Genomic DNA, 20,546 nt, shown 5'->3' on the forward strand with positions numbered 1-20,546 from the left:
GACAGGAGCCAGCAGCTTACTCTTTCAATAGTAATGAGACTCGAGGTACAATTTCATGCCAGACTCAAACCACCTGGTTCTAGTCACTCGTTTTGGCCACAGTCATACCTAAAACCAAACGCCAATATATTTTACCCCTCAATCTTTTTACCCAGTTCACACAGCAAACATTTGGTGCCATCAATCTCTGTTCTACTGCCCATTCACATCAATCAATGGAGATTTTTGCCTGCTGACATCAATTAACAGAGAGTAGTGAAAACATATTTTTTCACATGCGACTGCTTATCAGTCGCTTACATTTCATATTTAGACATGGAATATTATGTAAATTTATAGGAAAATGATCCTAACAAGAATCATTAGTTTTTTTATTCTCTCTGAGATTTTGGAGTTTGTTGGCAGTGTGGGCAAGCACAGGGAATAGATAATGTAAAAATGGAATTGTAAATAAGGGTTTTGTGTTTTCTGGTTGGGAGGGTTGAAATAATGACTCAAGCCTGGTTAAGCAGATACAATGTGGTTTGAACCACAAAATAACCCAGCCAAAAGCCTCTCCAGTCTGTCAGCATCAGGAAGAAATTCAAAGGTGGGGGGGGGAAATGTTGGTCGGTTGCCAGGTTGTCAAAGAGCATAAAGAAGTAAGGTATCATTAGTGGTAATAAAGGTCAGATACTATGATTGATTCAAGTAGAAAAACAGTTATTATAATACAGGAGGACTGTAATCAGACATTATGTCACAATCTTTTGATGCTGCCAGATGCTAGTTTCTTATCCTATTAATGTGCAAATGTGACATCATATTTTCACAGTGGAAAAGTCTCAGTAGGCATAGGTTGTCAACACTTTCATATTAAACACTAATTCATCTCACAGTATCAATCAAAGTAACAGGCGGAAATTGGAAGAGCATATCTGTTAAAATATTTATATTTCTTTAGATTAAACAGAAACAAATAACTATCCAGGGAAAGAGAAATATTCAATTTATTGGAAATGGAAAGCAATCAACATTTTTGCTGTACATTTGCTTTCAGTTTGAGAAACTTAGACAATATGATAGTGTGTTTCTTTTCGCTTCAATGTCTGTATATATAAACATTTTTTTAGCCTCACATTCAAAATCCTTTATTTTTGTGAGTTTTTTTTGATCTTTGGACTTTATTCTTTTTGCCTATTTTTGTCTATTCAGCCTGGTACTAGAGTAGGGTGGGCTTCCAGCTCTCCAGTGCTGTTGGTAGCCACCAGGAGGTGCTAGAGATCACCTAGGTATGTCCTTCTTTCTAAATTGCTATTCTTTCTACTGGGAATCCTTTCAGCCTCCCACTCAATGCAAATTATAAATGCAACGGCACTAGACTCCATACAACTGACTATTAGCATGCAAACCCGCAACATCACTGAGCCTCCCAGAAAGTTCACTTTGACCCATTGTGCACTGAATGAATTTTAACACAAAATTAAAATGCTAATTTAATTTGCAAGATTTAACTAAATTAAGATATCTAATGTGGTGAGATTTTTGGCAGCCATATTTAATAGGGATGGCAATCCTGGCAGCAATCAATTAGTTCATGATGTAACTAAACTCATAATGCAACTCCCAACTGCAGTAAACACTTTTAGATGTTATTTTTTAATGAATGAGTTTATCTGTTTCTTGACAGAGGTAAACTGCAGTTGCAATGGACGAATCTTGACCCGTTAGAATTCCTGGAGGAGTTGAAGAACCTAAAGTCTGAGGTGGATGGTTGGGAGGAGATGCTGAACAAGGCTGGGGTTGGACATGGTTACATGGATCGGCCATGCCTGAATCCTGCAGATCCAGAATGCCCACATACTGCCCCTAATAAAAACTCAACAACAGTAAGTAATAACTGTAGACGTTCTATCTAAATTGGGTTCATATCATGGTAATTATTACTGAACTTTCATTGTGAAACATTGACGTAGACAATTTGCCATAATGATCATTTTTTAAGTGTTAATTAAAAGTCTGTCTGAATTTAAATTGAAAAATGTGGGAAACAATGAACCGTCTCGTTACTGTTTATAATTGTATGGTACCCAGTTGTCTAATGATGCTTTACTGTATTTGCAGCCTCTTGATATTGCCCGTGTGTTAAGTGGTGGTTGCCAGGGCCTGTCCAAAAAGTACATGCATTGGCAAGAGGAGCTAATTTTAGGAGGCACCACAAAGAACAGCAGTGGAAAACTACACAGGTAACCAACCACTGTAATCAATTTGCACACCTCAAGTTATAGAGTTTCATTTGCAGTATGCAACAATCAGAAAACAGAAATACACAATATTGAAACCTTAGCAAGGATCCTCTGGTCACGGCCACATTATAGACCTAATTTTAATCTTCCATTGGAGTTGGTTATGGAATGGGCAGATGCTGCTGGGGATATCACTTTGTTTCGCGCAAAGTGGGTGGAATTTCATACCCTCTAGGCGGCGTTTTTGGATTTGGGTGGGGACACATTTAATCAGGCCTGAGAGTGGGAAGTCGCATCTCCGCCACCTTCTGCTGTAAATGCCCACTTGAGGGTCTCATACTTATACAAGCAGCAGATACAAAATGCAAACTTCCTCAGGGGGATGGGGTGGGTTGGGGTGGGGGGGATCTCAAAGGCACTCAGAGCCATACTGAGTGACCTAGCATTGGTAAGGGGAGGAGGACATTCAGAGCAGCCCAGCTCTTTCTTACCCTCTTTCCCACAGTCCCCTCCCCGAAGACCATCCCAACCCCGTCTACCTGTGGCCTGGGTCCCTTATTGATCATGGGTCCTGTAGAATGTATTAGCAGCATCCACCCCGAGTGGTGCTGACAGCAATGGGGAGCTGTTGGCTTTTGATCAGCCCACAGTTCCCAGGGTCCTGGATCCCAGGAAAACATGCTGCTGGACACATAAGTGCCTGATTGGCACTGAATACAGCTAAAAGGTGATGACTTAGGGTTCTTGCCAGCCAGCAGGTAAAACCCTGTCACCTGGATTAAATTCTGGTCAGTGCAGACTTCTGCTCCCTTTTTAAGCCTGATTGTGGGGTTCAGAAACCACATGGAAATCCAATCTTATATGTTGTAAATATTCACTGAGCTATCATCTAGGAAGGGGAAGCTCTCCAAGAAGACATTTTTGTTAAATGTGAAAAGACTTGAGCAGTGAACCTTGTGTAAACCAAAGAGGATCTTGTCTTAGAAAATACAACTATTTTTGTAAAGACACAGCTATTTAAATGATCTGATGGCCACAATTCCTGTTATGTATAGAAGTGCCATTGATGACAGAGACCTTGTATTAACCCCTCTGACGCATCCTCCCAAGACCCCACAATCACAATAAGCAACACGCCCATTCTGTGCAGTACAGAAGTTCAGCTTTCTTGGGAGCTATCTTTGAGTATCCTCTTCTGGATATTGATGCTGGATGACAAAATCAACCATCACTGGGTAAAAGCTTGCTCAACGTTTGGCAGGCTCAACTACAGACTTTGGAAAGAGCGTGGCCCAACCAGCCAGCAGTTCTTGCATCACTTCTTTATGGGTGTAAAACTTGGACAATCTACTGGCATCACGTAAAGCAACTTGAACTTTTTGCTGTCCGAGATCTATTTGCACCATCACATGGCAGGACAAAGTCCCAATACCGTGGTTCTTGCAAAGTGCTGTACATCTGATATTGAGAGCATGTTCATCAGTGTTCAGCTTTGCTGGGTTGGTTACGTGGTTGACTTGGAGAATTCCCACATACCAAAGGCAGTACTCTATGGCCAGCCGTGCATGGAAAATCACAGAACAGGATGTCCCAACCTTAGGTATAAAGACATTCTTGAAACCAATCTCAGAGCTTGCAAGCTGGATGCCAGCACATGGGAGGGAAAAAAACACTCTTGGAGAGAAATAGCAAAATCCTTAAAAGATTTCAACATTTGAGGAAAGCGGAATCAAGTGGTGTAAGGACAAGTGAACATGACACAAAGTCAATACTTCCATCCAGCACTCCAACATGACTTCATATACAAGAAGTTACCTAAAACAATCATTGGCCTAATGTAACACATGAACAAGCTTCAACCTAGATTGTAAGAACATAAGAAATAGGAGGAGTAGGCCATCTAGCCCTTCGAGCCTGCCCCGCCATTCAATAAGATCATGGCTGATCTGAGGTGGATCAGTTCCATTTTCCCACCCTCTCCCCATAACCCTTAATTCCCTTGTCTATCAAAAACCTATCTACCCGTGACTTAAATATATTTTGCGAGGCAGCCTCCACCACTTCAACAGGCAGAGAATTCCAGAGATTCACCACCATTTGAGTGAAGAAGTTCCTCCTCAACTCTGATCTAAACTGCACCCCCCCCCCCCCCCCTTATCTTGAGGCTGTGCCCTCTAGTCCTGCTATCCTTTCTAAGCAGGAAGAATCTCTCTACCTCTACCCTATCCATCCCTTTCATTATCTTATACATCTCTATAAGATCCCCCCTCATCCTTCTAAACTCCAACGAGTACAAACCCAGTCTATTTAGTCTCTCTTCATAGTCCAACCCACTCATCTCTGGTATCAGCTTAGTGAACCTCCTCTGCACTCCCTCCAAGGTCAATATATCCTTCCGCAAGTACGGTGACCAAAACTGCACACACTACTCCAGCTGCGGCCTCACCAGTGCCCTGTACAGTTGCAGCAAGACCTCCCTGCTTTTATATTCTATCCCCCTCGCTATAAAGGCCAGCGTACCATTTGCCTTCTTGATCACCTGCTGCACCTGCACACTGGGTTTTTGTGACTAATGCACAAGGACCCCCAGGTCCCTCTGCACCATAGCATGCTGCAGCTTTTTGCCCTTTAAATAGTAATCCCTCCTACTTTTATTTCTGCCAAAGTGGATAACACCAGGTTTTAGTCCAACCTATTTATTTGATAATATACTCGCGAGTATATTATCAAATAAATAGGTTGGACTAAAACCTGGTGTTGTCAGACTTTTTACTGTGTTTACGCCAGTCCAACGCCGGCATACCCACAAAGTGGATAACCTCATACTTGCTAACATTATACTCCATCTGCCAGGTCCTTGCCCACTCGCTCAGCCTATCCAGATCCCTCTGCAGACTTTCCACACACTCCGTGCAATTTGCTTTTCCACTCATCTTCGTATCATTGTAAGCTGGATTGTTTTTGCTGAACTCATATCTGTCAAATTGACGGGAGAATCCAGTATGGAAGTGCATAAATAGCCATATTTAAATATATTTTTAAGTAAATATATAATCTAGACAAGTTTATTTATAATATTTTAGTGTGGATCAGTTTTTTGGTCCAGCTTAAACCACACAATGTGTTATATAAAGCCACTTAGCTATCATTTAGGAGACATTTTATTAAACTGAAAGGGTAGTTGTCCAAGATGTTTTGTTTTGGAGTGTTGGGAGAGTGGTATTTTCCACTTTGTCCTGGCTTGAATTCAATCCTTTTTTCACCCATGTACCATAATAAGCCCACCATTGATAGGAACTGCTTCTTTGTAAACAGATCATGAAGGAAGTAAGCAGTGAGAAATAAAAATAAATTCTCATCCCCAAAAAAGATTTCCAACCTGGTTTTAAGTGATATTCAACTTTACTTTGTACAATACAGAACGTAATGAACTAACCTATAAAATAGACCTCCTTCAAAGCAAAACTACTCATGCTGTTTGTATTACTTTTAAGACAAACTATGGAGAGGTACATTGCATATTTATTCACAAGTTCATTCACTTAAATAGTATTCCAGCTTAATAAAAGTCATGTTTTTAGAGGGTGAAAGAAGTAGCTGAGAGATCTTGAGCATTTCATTTATGACTTTGTAAACTGAGTTCTCTTCCTGATAATGTTTATTTTTTTCCCATCCCCCATCTCTCTGTGCTTCTGTTCAGTGCCCAGGCTTTCCAGACCATGTTTCAGTTAATGACCCCCAAGCAGATGTATGAGCACTTCAAGGATTATTACGACGTTTCGGATATCAACTGGAATCCGGACAAAGCTGCAGCCATTCTAGAGGCCTGGCAAAGGAAATACGTTGAGGTAAACTGGAAAAAAAAGTAAATTAAAAGTGCTTTTCTATATATAGTGAGACCAATGTGTTGGACCAGGAGATACAGTAAGTAATATTTTAAAAGAGTTAATTGCCACAATATTCACTTTACAACATTTTAGTCATACATCTATTTGTAGGGTCTTGCTGTATGCTGAATGACTGCTGTATTTGCCCTACATAACAATAGTCAGTGCCCTTCAGGGTAGTATATTGTACATGAATCTCTTTGAAAGATTTCTCAGAGACATTTATATATTCCAGATATGTTACAAAACCATCATTTAATAATTTAAACTTATTCCAAATAAGTAAAATCCCATTAACGTTGTAAGCTTTTGTGCATTTGCTTTTCCCTTTAATTTGCGAATTGGAAATACTATGAGTTGCATTTCAATGTTTAGAAAACTTTGCATATAATGGCTGTGTGCAATAGGAAGGATGTGTCTGTTGAATGGTCTATTTAGCCTCCAGATGTGGCTTCCTGCAGTGAAGCCTGCTTCTGTCTCTTTTTGCTTGCACAGTCTACAAAAAAAACTCAAGCTATGCAGTGCCTGATTTGAGATAAACCTGTTGGGATTCAGAGTTATTGGTATTGCTTTTTTTTGGAATACTACCTGTGGAGATTGTATTTTTAATGCAAACAAAAGTTGTGTTAATATTTCAACCAAACTTACAATAACATTTGTTTTCAGCTGCATTTACAAACATAATATAGAAACAAACAAAGCCTACACTGAAGTGAGCAACAGTCGCCCACTGTGATTGTTACTCTGTTTATTAAAAAAGGTGTCTGGAAAACATTAGCTAGGCACAGAATCTGCTCACAGCTGCAGTCCCATTGGTAGGGTCATGTGACATCATCTGGCATTTGTTTCCCGGGCAGTGACCTTTCTAAAACAGCCTGTGACCCCATGTGCTGGCCAGCCAATGGAGCATGAATGAGAAGCCAGGATATATTTTTTATTTTGAATGAAGAAGAACCTGATGAATTGCCCAAGCAGTGACTTTTACTGTCAGTTGGTAGGGGGGGGTTGTTGTTGCAAGAAACAAAGATTGCTTCACGTATAAGTAGAATAGGAGATTCATTAAACGTCTGTAAATGAGAAATGCAGTTCAAGTAAGATAACAAGTATGAAATAGTTTTATCTTATTTTCAAATATTGCTCTGTATCTTAAGTAAAATTCAATTATTTATGTGGAGACTGAATCTTGACATCTAATTGATTAATTATTAAATAATTTGGTGTTTTCTTAAGTCCTTTGTTGCAACAGCTTTAAGAAAACCATAGGTTTTGGATATAATTTTTAGTAAAAATGTTTATTGGCGATCAAATGAATATCTCCTTTTAAAGTTGTTTTTGTATATTTTCAATAGGTTGTCCATCAAAGTGTTGCACAGAATTCAACCCAAAAGGTTCTTTCATTCTCTACTACAACCCTGGAGGACATTCTCAAGTCATTTTCTAATGTTAGTGTTATACGTGTGGCTGGTGGCTATCTTCTAATGGTAAGTCATTCTGTGATTCAAAGACTGCAGCAATCGAAATAATAGCAGCAGCATTTTTAACAATGAAAGATAATGTTAGGGAAGCTGCTGACTACTGTAGTTTAAGGGCGTTTGGTAGAGTAAGGCTTAATGTGGGACTGGGGAAACGTACAGCCCACATAGTGATGCAGAGTCACATGATGGTAGACTGTGTAATAGAGTCTGGAAGGAGATGGTATCAATGTCAGGCTACACCTTGAAGATGTATACAATGGGTTAATAATAAATGATTTGTGTTCAACCACACAAGCCTCCAGACCTCTCACTGAGACACAGAACAACTGTACAACATTGTGGCAGGGAAGGATGGACTCCGAGGTCCCAGAGAATCTGGAGAAGAAACCCAGAATCCCAAAGCATGAAGAAGAACTGAAACTTAACCGGAGTGAAGCGCACCTAATTTGAAGACCCAGATGGAGATTGTCTAAAGAGAAAAGTTCATTGCAGAGGCGGAGGCTGAAGGATTCCCATCAGAATACATAGAGGGCCATTGCTAGATCAAGGGACCTAGCTAGGTCACAAAAGACTGAGCAAATTTTTAAAAAGGAGAAAAGTTGAAAGCAAAGGAGTTATTGGTGAATCAGAACAGTTGGTTGAATGCAAAATTAACAACCAGAATTGGTGAAATGTTGGAATTTCGTCCTGAAAAGAGCAAGGAAATTCTTGAATATTAATCCAATCTGAAGAACCTGAAAGCTGAGATGCACAGTATGGAAGAGCAAATTCAGACTTTTAAAAGCAGATATCTCTGAAATAATGGAACTCACCTGAGTGGTTGCTGAGGTGATTGACGAGGTTCATAAGCTTGTAAAATGATTGGAAAATAAGAGAGCAAATAAACGTTGAGTTAAAATTATAGAACAAATGGAAATGAAGCTTCAATTGTTTTGAAATGTCAGTGTCCAGCAAGCTCACGGTGGCTCCCACAGAAAGGATAATCTGGGTCTGCTCTTACTTATTTATTTTCTTAGTGTCACGAGGAGGCTTGCATTAACACTGCAATCCCTAGTTGCCACATTCTGGCACTTGTTCGGGTACACTGAGGGAAAATTTAGCATGGCCAATGCACCTAACCAGCATGTCTTTCAGAAATCTAGGAATAAACAGAGTGAACATTCCCTTGAGAAGGAAAGGGACAAACCCATGGGATGGGATTTTTCAGCCATGCATGTTCCAAGGCCAGAAATTCCCACCCAAGCTCAATGGACCTTTAAAGCATCCACCAAGTATTTTTTGTCTCGTATGCTATGATTCCTGCAGCGGGTCAGATGGGAAATTTTCAGCCATGGTGTCTGAACAAAGCAGATGTGCTGTTGAGAATTGCCACTCTAAAGAGCACAAAAAGCGAATCGGATGGAGACAACAAAGTGCCGGAAACATAAAGTACCACAATTTTAACATCATACCAACAAAGTCAACCCAGATCAACTGAAACTATCATTCATCCCAATTGATAAGAATGAGCTTTGACAAAGGGTCATCTGGACTCAAAATGTCAGCTGTTTTCTCTCCTAACAGATGCTACCAGACCTGCTGAGATTTTCCAGCATTTTCTCTTTTGGTGACAAAAATGAGATCTGGAAGAATTGTCAGGCCTCCAGACTGAATTTATAAAGTCAGAGAGTTGAGAAGGGGAGCATGGAAGTGAAGAGGATTGTACAGTAAATATATTTGGATAAGGACTAGGAGGTGTAGTATAAGGGTGTTCGGGTTAATGTGGGACTGAGGAAACAGTACTGCCCACTTAGTGATGTAGAGTGTCACATGATGGTTGGCTGTGTGTAATAGAGTCCGGAAGGAGCCAGCATGAAGACAGCCATCATGCAGGGCTGTACCTTGGAGGATGTATGTAGTTATGAGTTGTTAGTATTACAGTATATGTTCAACCATACAAGTCTCCACACTTCATAATGAGACATCAAACAACTTTACAATAACAACAAGCTGGTTTGATCATATCCTTAAAATTGTCACAATTTACATCACTGCAATGTTTTTGAGTGTGACAAATGTATGTATCATTGTTTTATTTCAGGTTTGGCTATATTTAAGTAATTCTTCATTTGGAAGACATAAAAATTGGATTTTAATGCTTGTCTTCTCCCTTGTTCTGCTTACAGCTTGCCTATGCCTGTTTAACCATGCTACGATGGGACTCCGCCAAGTCCCAGGGTGCTGTGGGGCTGGCAGGTGTCTTGTTGGTTGCACTGTCAGTAGCTGCAGGATTGGGCCTGTGTTCTTTGATTGGAATTTCCTTTAATGCTGCAACAACTCAGGTACAAAATAAAGTCGATTTTTTTGTATCAAAATAAAATAAGTTATCTCTTCAGTCTTGTACATATCTAAGTAATGCCATGTGCTATGATACCATGAAAAGAGGAGTAATTTATCTCCAGGTGTGTCCCACAGATTATTATTGCTTTGTTTTAAGATTAAATCATAAATTATATTGTAATGGTTCCCCCTCAAGCTATGTGGATAATGGTTTTACAGAGTAAAACAAAGGGGATAGCTGGCTTTGTCTTTCCCTCTCTCAATAAAGACAGTAATAAGTCTCACAGCACCAGATTAAAGTCCAACAGGTTTATTTGGTAGCACAAACCAGAAGCTTTCGGAGCACTGCTCCTTCATCAGGTGAGTGGGAGTTGCGTTCACAAACAGGACATATATAGGCACAAACTCAATTTGCAAGATAAAGGTTGAAATGCCAGCCTTTACAAGACTAAACAAGACTTGTACAAGACTTTACAAGACTCGCATTCCAACCATTATCTTGTAAATTGAGTTTGTGCCTATATATGCCCTGTTTGTGGACACAACTCCCACTCACCTGATGAAGGGGCGGTGCTCCGAAAGCTTGTGGCTTATGCTACCAAATAAACCTGTTGGACTTTAACCTGGTGTTGTGAGACTTCTTACAGTGCTTACCGCAGTCCAAAGCTGGCATCTCCACATCATCAACAAAGTTAACCAGTGGAATCAGACTGTAGCATTCTGAATTCCTACTGCTAGCAGCAGTGCATTCATTTTGTTGTCCAACTGGTTAGGAAACACTCTGCTGAGTTTTTGATTTTCCAAAGTTTAGCAAAAATACTTGAGTAAAATATTTTTAAAAGCTGCCCTGAAACTGTCACTAGAGATAGTGAATGTGACCCAAAAATGCCAGCAGAACACATTACTTGCAATGTTTCATTCAGCTATTGGATTACTTGAACAGCTCACTGGAATAGTTTAAAATGCAATCACTTAACTAATATTTTTTCAGGAAAGGGAATTACATGGGATGCTTTCAGAGGTTAGTACTTATTGATCACAGTACTTGCTTTGATTATTGTTGCCTTTAACAGAATATTATGGTCGGAATTCTCCAGCCATTCACGCCAGTGGGATTCTCCGGTCTTAGCGGCAGCACACCCTCATCCAAGGGTTTCCTGCTGGCGTGAGGTGGCATCAGTGGGAATTCCTATCAACAGCAGTGGGACCAGAGAATCCCCCACTAACAAACAACACGCCACCTTCCACCTTCAGGGAACACTCGGCTGGGAGGCTGAGTCTTGCCCTGTCTCTTTTTAATTTGCCTACCTGAGTTAAAATCTGAAACTGACAGAATTAAAAATAAATAAGCTTGCATTGTCAAAAATCATCTGGTTCTCAAAAGTATAAAGGAACATTTTTCCTCTGCTTCCTTCTCTCCTTTTAGACATTTTTTACATTAAACTGACAGATATTTAACTTGAATTACAGAGCAACAATATCCATGAATTTTCCAGCATTTATACCAGCAAATCAGACACCCATATTTTGCAAGCAAACTGGTAAACCTAATTGCTGATGGGTCTAGTGTTTTGCCACCAAAGCAAGGGAGGAAGATTTACTAGTGTTAACAATGGAAGCCTTATCATGGTCACAAATCTCTCTGATTTAGACCTGAACACATGGCATTTTAACTACCTCTCAAAAGAATTATGAAGTTGATTTCCAATTAAATTGAGTCATCTGTGAACTGCAGCTTTTTTGACCTTTTGTAGCAGTACTTTGATTACCTCTGGAGTAGACCAAGGTGTATTGTCATGGGTTTGCTAGCACTGGTTATCCTGAACTACTCAGCAGGATTCTCTGGCCTCCCCTCAGCGTTTTCCTCAGCTGAGTGCCGTTCGCTGGTGGTGGGATCCCCTGGTCCTGCTGCTGTCTGTGGGAATTCCCATTGAAGCTACTGAACGTTGCCAGGAAACCTGCCATGGAACATGCGCCATCAGCAAGACCAGAGAATCCTGCCAGCTTGAACAGCTAGAGAATTCTGGCCACTATCACCAAGGAAATGTACTTTGTTTGATCAGTGAAATATACATCACAGTCTCAGATTGCATTGGGCATTTTGTGTAATTGTGTATTGCTCATTAAACCTATAGCACTGGCAGTTCAGTTGCTAATTCAAAATGTAATCCTCACGCAAATTAATCCCAAATTTGAAATCTAAATGCATTTAATTTCCTGACCTTAAAAACTTGGTAAGCCAAAAAATGTACAAATGTTACAGAGAACTAAAATAGGACTAAGTGCTAATAGAATAAATGGCCTTAATCTTTTTTGCAAATGATTAAGTTTAATGTCACTACTATTACAACAGCAACTTTCATTTATACAGCACCTATAGCATAGAGAAATGTCTCTAAGTACTTATTCTTAATACTTAAATATTAAGGAATCCCAGCGGATCTCCGGACCGAAGGCCAGAGAATGGGGTGGAACCTGGTTCATCTGAGATTCCGTCCCATATTTCAGGTATGGGAGGCTATGGGAAAATGTTCAATCCACGTCCACCCCACATCCCCCCCACATCATTGGGGTGTGAGTGGGAGAATTCCTGGACAACTAAGAGTTGGTGTGAGGTTTTGAAGCCTTCAAAAAGGCACCAAATCCTTACCAAGCAAAGGTATTCCATCGTAATTCAAGGGTTCCTTTAGAAGTGGAGAGTTTTAAATGCTTTTTTAATTTTTGAACCCTAAGAGAGCCTTAAACATAATCTAGCAGAGTGTCTTTTGATCAATCTGCTGCTAAATCAGGTTAGACTCTACCAGTATGCCCATGGATGCCAGTGGCTTGCCCTGTATATGCTGATGACTTTGTCCCTGCAATGTGAGATGAGGTTGAGAGCATTAGCACAAATACAGCTTCCCCAGCCATACTTCTGTCAGTGAAGCAAACCAATTGGAATTTTGATCCCTGGGGACTTTATTGGATTTTGGACCAAGCATTCCAAGCACTTCATGGAATTAAATGCAGATGAAAAATATTTTGTGATATTTGTTTATTCAGTTCACTGATGTAGCATATTGGTAATATTAGTTACTTCATCAGAACTGCTTTAATAATAAGTTTTAATTCCGCATTTAAGATACGTGTTAAATTTAGATTGTATTGATGTGCCTTTATCTGCAGGTTTTGCCTTTTCTTGCTCTTGGTGTGGGAGTGGACGATGTCTTCCTTTTGGCACATGCATTCAGTGAAACAGGACATAATAAAAAGATTCCATTTGAGGTAAGAATAAAAACTTAATTTCAGGGAAGCTGGCAAGTGAATGTCCTTACAATTTGTTTCTTTGTTGTACTAATGTCCTTTGCTTGGCATATTTGATGATATTTCAGAGCAAGTGTCATTTGTAGCTGGAGATGGGGAAGTACTTGAATAGAAAGTACTCGCTTCAACCTTAATTGGCTTTTAACAAAACTCATGTTAATGTCTATAACCAAGGTATGGGCTTCTGGAGTTCAATAACAAGTAATTTAAAAGAGACTCATATTTGCTTGACTTTCTTCCCAGCACCAACCAATTCCGCCTTCCCCTAACTCTCTGCACGCAATATACACTGACTCTTCAGTTCCCAGTGTCTTTGTTAGCAAGCTTAAAGCATTTTGACTGTCTCATTCTGCTGGAGCTTTTATGTGCTTTAAATCAAAAAGTAAACAGTTCCCTTTGGTAGAAAAACATTATCCCTCTGGTTTTGAATGACAGACTAGCTCAATGTGTGGTCCAGCATTATATTGCTTCACCCTTTTTTTAGAAAAAGGAGCGTCATTCTGTGTTGGAAGCCCTGCAGATATACCATCAGCTGAAATATGAGGATAATGCAAGAATAGTGTATCAAAAACAGGAATTGTTCAGCTTTGATGAAAAATGCCTACTATTCTTCTCCAGCACAATAGGATTGTGGTGTATTTTGTGAGGAGAAGATTTAACATATGATTAGATCATCTTAAAGAAGTCAACTGTTTTATGGCGTGGAGAGAGACTGGAGGTTGCATAGAGTTTCTAGCTTACTACAAATGAAAAGTTTATTATGTTCCTTCAAAAACAACAACTTGGGATTTGATGTTTTATGGGAAAAGCCATCATAAATCTTGTTTTGATAATCTTCCACCTAATTATGCCCCTCCACAGGACCGAACAGGAGAATGTCTAAAGAGAACTGGAGCAAGTGTGGCCCTTACCTCCATCAGCAATGTGACTGCCTTCTTCATGGCTGCTTTAATACCTATCCCTGCTCTAAGAGCATTTTCCTTACAAGTAAGTGAACCAACATCCGTCAGTCCATTTTTTGGAAAATTATGTATGTCCCTGTCATTGCTAATGAGTGAGCTACATGTTAAATTGTTACAAAATAAAGTGCACTCTCTGAAATTCTGTAAATGAGTGCCTTGTGATTTAATAAAACAGCAACATGTGTGCAGTTCAGTGAGTGTTACTGTTTTATCAATAATGTTATTGTGGTAACATGCGAACCACGAGTTATCTTTTAATGGATGATTGGAGAAATATAGCTGACATACACACTATTGTCCACAAGTTGTCACGATAGAAAAACGCAGAGGTGCCTTTATTCAGCAGCTTCCTGTTGGGAGAAAAATACTTCTGGAGCATTTCTACAATTGCCATGAAACTGTGGTAAATTCTTTGCAGTTTGAAGGTGGTCAGCATTTAATGGTATTTATAATGGTACCTTGCTTGCCAGAACTATAAACACTGGAAGCAAAATTCCTTGAGAACTTATTTAATACTTTATGGCTGTATGTATAGAAGGCTGCAGTCATCATTATTGCTACATAGGTAGGTTAAAACAATAATCTAGTAGTATTATTCCAGTAATTAAAGTGAAATTCCTGCTCCACAAATCTACAAAAGCATTATTTTTCTAAAGTAATCCAACTGCTAAGTAAAACATCCTGGATCGCGTCCAGTCAAAGTGCTCAATTAATTGGCCTTGATTCTAACTAAAAGCCTACATTCTAAATATGATAGCAAGTAAATCATTTTTTGGTTTTGAGTAGCATTTTTCCAAAAGCATCAAAAGGTAAGTACCGCGGGCTAGCTGATATTCATAAACTCAACGCAGATCATATTCCTTTGTAATATTGCTGACTGGAGACATAATTGCTTCAGCTTAACATGGAGACAATTTATGAGGTCAACTAACCTCTGCAGTGCAGATAAACTGTACTATTTCAGAAGAGTAATTTTGCTTTTTGTAACCTGTGTCTCCACTCATTTTTCATGCTGCTTGACCTCTAACCTCCCCAGCGGAAGTGAAGGGTTGTAATTTTTCTTGATACCTGAGATAATAATTTCAGCAGCTAGACGTTGCCGCAAAGGCAGAGCTTCAAATCTCGGAGTGACAATGTGGTTACAGTAATTGTTGTTTTTAAATGAAGAGGATGAGAAAATGTTTGGACAACTGTTTGGTTTCTACTTGATATCAAGATAGAAAGTACAGAAGCAAATTTTCAATCTTCCAATCCTTTGATGATAGAAGTTTGAGTTCCCAAAGCACCTGTTCAAATCACTGTGATTGGCTGGCAAAGCAGAAGTTTAGCATTGATTGCAACTTTAAACAGAAAGAGGACGTGCTTCATCTTTTTCAGCTTTGTTTGACTTTTCATGATTTTTCAAAAAAAAAATTCCAGTTGATTTATGTTTCAAAGAGGGAGTTGACGTTGACCTTTTCCTTAAGACGGTGTGAGATAATTATCAAAGTATCCACGTCTTTTGAGGCCCAGTATCTGTAAAGCAATCCAGCCGCTGAGGGAGAGTGAATGGTTTCCTGATTAGTTCTTGCAAATGCAGTCTGGTTCCAGTCTTGCATGTCAATGGTTTCTTCTTTCCTTTTTTCCTGTTGTTTTGCTTGAAATGTTTGGCATAGTTTTCTCCTTCTGAATTGTTGGTTGAGTAACAGATCTAAATTTGATCAGTTTTTGGTGTCACAGTTGACAAACTTATTAAGGTGATCAGATCTAAGTTGGCAATTTTGTGAAACTTGCACAGACCTGCAAAAAAGACTGGTGAAGTATTTTTAAATACACCTATGTGTACTTATTTATGTAGTATGAATAGGTTTCAATGGAAAGCATTTCTGTATATTGAAGAGGAGAAAAATAAATCCTTGGCAGCGTTGTGGTAGATTGAGTAAATGTGGTGAATGGCCTTTCTAGCTCCCCCCCCCCAACTTCTCCAATTCCTTAACCTTTGTAGACCCCTGCCTTGCACGCTGAAAAAAAGCTGTCGCAGCAGTTTAGAACAGGGTATTGAAAGGATCAACAAAGGGAGGATCTAGCAGAGTTGCAAGCAGGCAGAAGTAAGGTGGGAATTGTGGATGACAGGCCTCATCATCTGCTCATCACCTCTGGCTATGCATTACACTCATTCTCTCTGGGTGGTCTACCAGGAATGGTGGATACAGCATGTACCTTGGACTGGGCCCCTACCAACCAGTCATGCTGGCTTCTCTTTGTGTACTGCATGCACAGGCTTTCATTCTTTTTAACCTTAGCATGAAGTAACTAGTTTCACTACAAACTATTGATGATGCATGTTTGAATTGTTTGTTTAATTTTTAAAAAAGTTATTTGCTTGAAAACACACACAAATAAGTCCCTAAAGCTCAACTCCACTCAGAGTTGGTATGTTCATTCAGAAAACACTCCTAAAAGGATTTTACTCTTTTCTTTGAATTAGCACTGCAAAATATAATTATTTCAAAAAGTAACTCTAAAATTGAAGAATCTTACTAAAACAACAGTTCATTATAATATACCTCTGCCTTTTTTAATAGTTTTTATACTTAAGCCATGAAAATTCAGGACTCTAAATAAGTTCTGATGTTTATTTTAAGGCGATTTGTACAACAGCAAACAAAAGGTAACTATCACAGATTTCCAGAGACCAGTGCTAGCCTTTCATTGCTGCCCTTATTGTATAGTTGTGGTGCAATGCACATTACTACATGGAATGTTGATTCCAGCCTTTGTTCTTTTTGATAAATGCCATATAAGTTACAAATGGCTAGGGGTACATTGATCTAGGTGAATCACACTAATTGTGTGAGCAATACATGGCAAAACAAAGCTACAGAATAGTATTAAATATGGAAAAGTTAAAACTCTTTTTAGAAGGAATGTGATTAGCGTTTGTTATTCATTTATTTATGTAAACTAGTTGTGAGAATTACCCTCCTCCCCCAAGAGCAAACCGTTGTTCCTTAAATTATGAAAGGTTAACAATTTTGTTGCTGTGATTACTTAACATAAGTTACGTATGTGTCCAGATACCTCCAGCAATGTATCCACACAGTCTACTTTGTCTCTCTTTTCTCAAACGGGCTGTCTTTTATTTTCGTTTCCAGGCTGCTGTTGTTGTGGTATTTAACTTTGCCATGGTTCTGCTCATCTTCCCTGCTATTCTCAGCATGGACCTCTACCGCAGGGAAGATAGGAGACTCGACATCCTCTGCTGTTTTACTAGGTATGGGCCAACTGAAAAGCTGACTTTTGTACATCTCCTAAAGATTCTGTGGTATGTGAATAATAGACCTCACAGCTTTGCTGCACTGCTTTTCTTGAGGAGTGGGATAAGAATGAGTTTTATGACTCTTTTTGACTAGCTAATTTACTAGAAGCAGAATTGTTTGAAGAGCAATAAACTCTCTTGGCCCTTAAAATGTAACAGATAAATCAGAAAGTTATGGTCTATAGAAGAGAATTACAGATTTTCTCATGGATTTTAATAGAACTGATTAATTCCTTTCACGTGTAAATGCTTAAAAGTTGTCATTCCATTTTTAAAAAAACATTAGTTTATTAATACCGATCTGAAAAGTTTGTAAGATCTCTTGTTGACACTGAAAAAAAAAATTAGTAATGCTATCAGAAATTTAGAGTAATAGCTAACATTTTTGTATGCAGTTGGTCTTTGTTACAACCGATAGGCATCCATGGTGGACAGATAGAGTAATGGGTGGTAAATTCTAGGTACTAGATTGCAGAGGATGCAGGATCTAGTTTTGAAGAGTGGTATTAATTTTTAAGTGTAAGCACTGCTAAAACTTTCTGTTGCTTTAATGCTGATGGGATGGAAGATTGTTGCATGCTTCTCACATTGTTCTTGGGCCACAAGAGGAATGTTGCTGGCTTGCAGATCAGAAAAGAGACCAAATTTTGGTAGAATGTTTCTTGGTTCTGTGCATCATTTTTTCCCAAATGGGTTATTGTTATTCCAATCTCAGCCCGCTGTGACACTTTGATGAGTTTCAGGTCAGATTGATTGGGATAAAACACAAGGGGTTGGAGTTCTTCAATCCCATCTGCCCTGCCAGTGCTGCCACCAAGAGAATTTGGTGCTTAGCCAAAATTCCCATTTACTGCAGCGGTCCTGGAGAATCCCTTCCATGGGTGATGTCAGCGAATTCCAGCCAAGAGGTTTTGGTACACATGGAAAGGTCTCGATCAGTGATCTCCAAACTCCAATCTGAATGCGGCCCGCTGCGGGCCGGATGTGGCCCTTGGGCCATAGTTTGGAGACCCCTGGTCTAGACTGAAGTGTTACAAGTCTAATTTGTTTGTCTATTTGGTGATCTCTTGGATTTCATGCAAAATGAAAGACATAAATTATGAAATGCAACAATGAGCAACTCGGAGGATTAACTTAAGTATCAACTTTACACTGCATCGCTGAAATGTTTCTTCTCTTTCTTTCAGTCCTTGTGCCAACCGAGTGATTCAGATTGAGTCACAAGCATATAGAGATACCAATGACAACCATCCTTGCCAACCACCGCCACCTTACATCAATCAAAATTTTACCCACGAAACTCAAATTACCATGCAATCTACTGTCCAGTTGCGCACAGAATACAATCCTCGCACCCAGGCATACTATACAACTGCTGAGCCTCGCTCTGAAATATCTGTTCAGCCAGTCACCCCAACTACGCAGGATTCACTTAGCTCTCAGAGCCCAGAGACTGCTAGCTCAACACGGGATCTTCTCTCCCAGTTTACAGACCCCAACCGTAACTGTGTAGATCCACCCTGCACTAAATGGACTCTCTCTTCTTTTGCCGAGAAACATTATGCACCACTGTTGCTAAAGCCAACAACGAAGGTGAGTACTAAGGCTAACCAGCTTTACCTTGTTTACTGTTTGCTGAAATAATAACAAGGCCTTTGCACTCAACCTCCTGGGTAGATATAGGGAACCATTTTTAAACTTTACATCCGTGACATTGAATTGGTGGAATGAATAGTCCAACATCTCATTCCAATCAAAATTAGCGGTGGTAATTTGCAGACAATACAAAAATAGGAACATGTTTGATTGTGAACAAAACTGTAAACGACTTCAGGAAGAAATATACAAACTAAGAGATTTGATAGATAGCAATGGATCTCAAATGTATAATTTGAGAGGAATGGAGGAGAAATGTGTAAATGGTAAAACTTTTTTAAAAAAAGCAAAGATTGAGGAAATTTTTTGTCCATGAAGTTATTGGGATATGAAATGCCTTACCAGAATCGATAATGGCGTTTAAAAAGGAAATGGATAAATATGTGAAAAATCAAAGCTCAGCGCAGCATGGTAGAAGGGAAGGAAATGGACCAAAGGAGAGGTGATAGACCAAGCAACCTCCTTCAGTTCCTATGTGGGTATTGGAAAAGGAAAGGAGATGCAGAAAGGTCAGTGGTTGAGAAGAGGCCCCTGAGAAAACAAGAGAGCAACAAATCCTGCATCTTCTGTGCCCACTATCTTCTTCAGCAAGTGCAACAAAGACTGCCATGTTATAATGGGCTCCTGAATCACACCAGGTGATGCTTTATCCAAGTTGCAAACCATCATGTCATGACATAGACGGCTGCCAAAGATTTGTTTTATTTTTTTTTTAAATGCTGTATGGGTCATAATATTCCATTTCTAAGTGTATTAAAAGCTCCTACATTCAGTTCAAAAGAGGCATTGTGTATATGCAATACTAATTTCTCATCTTTAGATTGTGCTACAATTTGCCTTTAGAATATCAAAAGACCTATCATGATAGTGTTAGCTGCAAGTGCCCTTGGAATATTGTGTTTTTCTTGCATTAAACTCTAATTTGAACCTTACTGAAAGGGAGTTAATTGGAGCTGTAATTATTTTGAGCAGTCAGTAACTTAGAAATGTGACAGGCAAAAATAACATGGCTTTAATTAAAATGTTGAAGCACAGCCATTTTTAAATGCCTTTCCTGTCTCTTACCCTTCCCACTACCCATTTTTTTCTCTCTTTTCCTTTTTTATTCTCCACTACTACCACTCAGCTGATACCGATCTCCTGATTCACTCCTTCTCCAACCTGTCACCCTGTTTGATTTGAATACTTTACTCAGTCAGTTCAGAAGATCTACATTCCATTTCCTGTATATTATCTATCTCTGAAATATCTGATTATTATAATTAAGGAATCCAAAGATGTGTGGGTTAGGTTATAGGCCATGCTAAAAATTGCCCTTAGTGTCCTGAATTGCATAGGTTAAAGGGATTAGTGGTAAATATGTAGGTAGGGTCTGGGTGGGAATGTGGTCAGTGCAGACTCAGTGGGCCGAATGGCCTCTT

General features: G+C 39.3%; 1 protein-coding gene across 4 annotated transcripts in view; it reads left to right on the forward strand.

Moving 5' to 3' along the window:
- The window catches only part of ptch1 (patched 1), a 78,605-nt gene that overhangs the window by 27,123 nt on the left and 30,936 nt on the right, over nucleotides 1-20,546 (forward strand). For 3 of the 4 annotated variants that reach the window (XR_013886674.1, XM_080188792.1, XM_080188793.1), the window contains exons 6-14: nucleotides 1,670-1,868; nucleotides 2,104-2,225; nucleotides 5,926-6,073; nucleotides 7,462-7,593; nucleotides 9,753-9,908; nucleotides 13,072-13,170; nucleotides 14,071-14,196; nucleotides 17,306-17,424; nucleotides 18,657-19,062. Coding sequence is in view for 3 of the 4 variants with exons in the window: in XM_080188792.1 (XP_080044918.1) it covers nucleotides 1,670-1,868; nucleotides 2,104-2,225; nucleotides 5,926-6,073; nucleotides 7,462-7,593; nucleotides 9,753-9,908; nucleotides 13,072-13,170; nucleotides 14,071-14,196; nucleotides 17,306-17,424; nucleotides 18,657-19,062 (1,507 nt within the window). In the remaining variant the exon portion in view is untranslated. Of the gene's footprint in view, nucleotides 1-1,669; nucleotides 1,869-2,103; nucleotides 2,226-5,925; nucleotides 6,074-7,461; nucleotides 7,594-9,752; nucleotides 9,909-13,071; nucleotides 13,171-14,070; nucleotides 14,197-17,305; nucleotides 17,425-18,656; nucleotides 19,063-20,546 lie in introns of those variants that run through there. The other variant, XM_080188795.1, reaches the window with a different exon arrangement.

This window comes from Carcharhinus amblyrhynchos, chromosome 5 (assembly GCF_965287045.1).
Source record: "Carcharhinus amblyrhynchos chromosome 5, sCarAmb.v2.hapA, whole genome shotgun sequence".
NCBI classification, from domain to species: domain Eukaryota; kingdom Metazoa; phylum Chordata; class Chondrichthyes; order Carcharhiniformes; family Carcharhinidae; genus Carcharhinus; species Carcharhinus amblyrhynchos.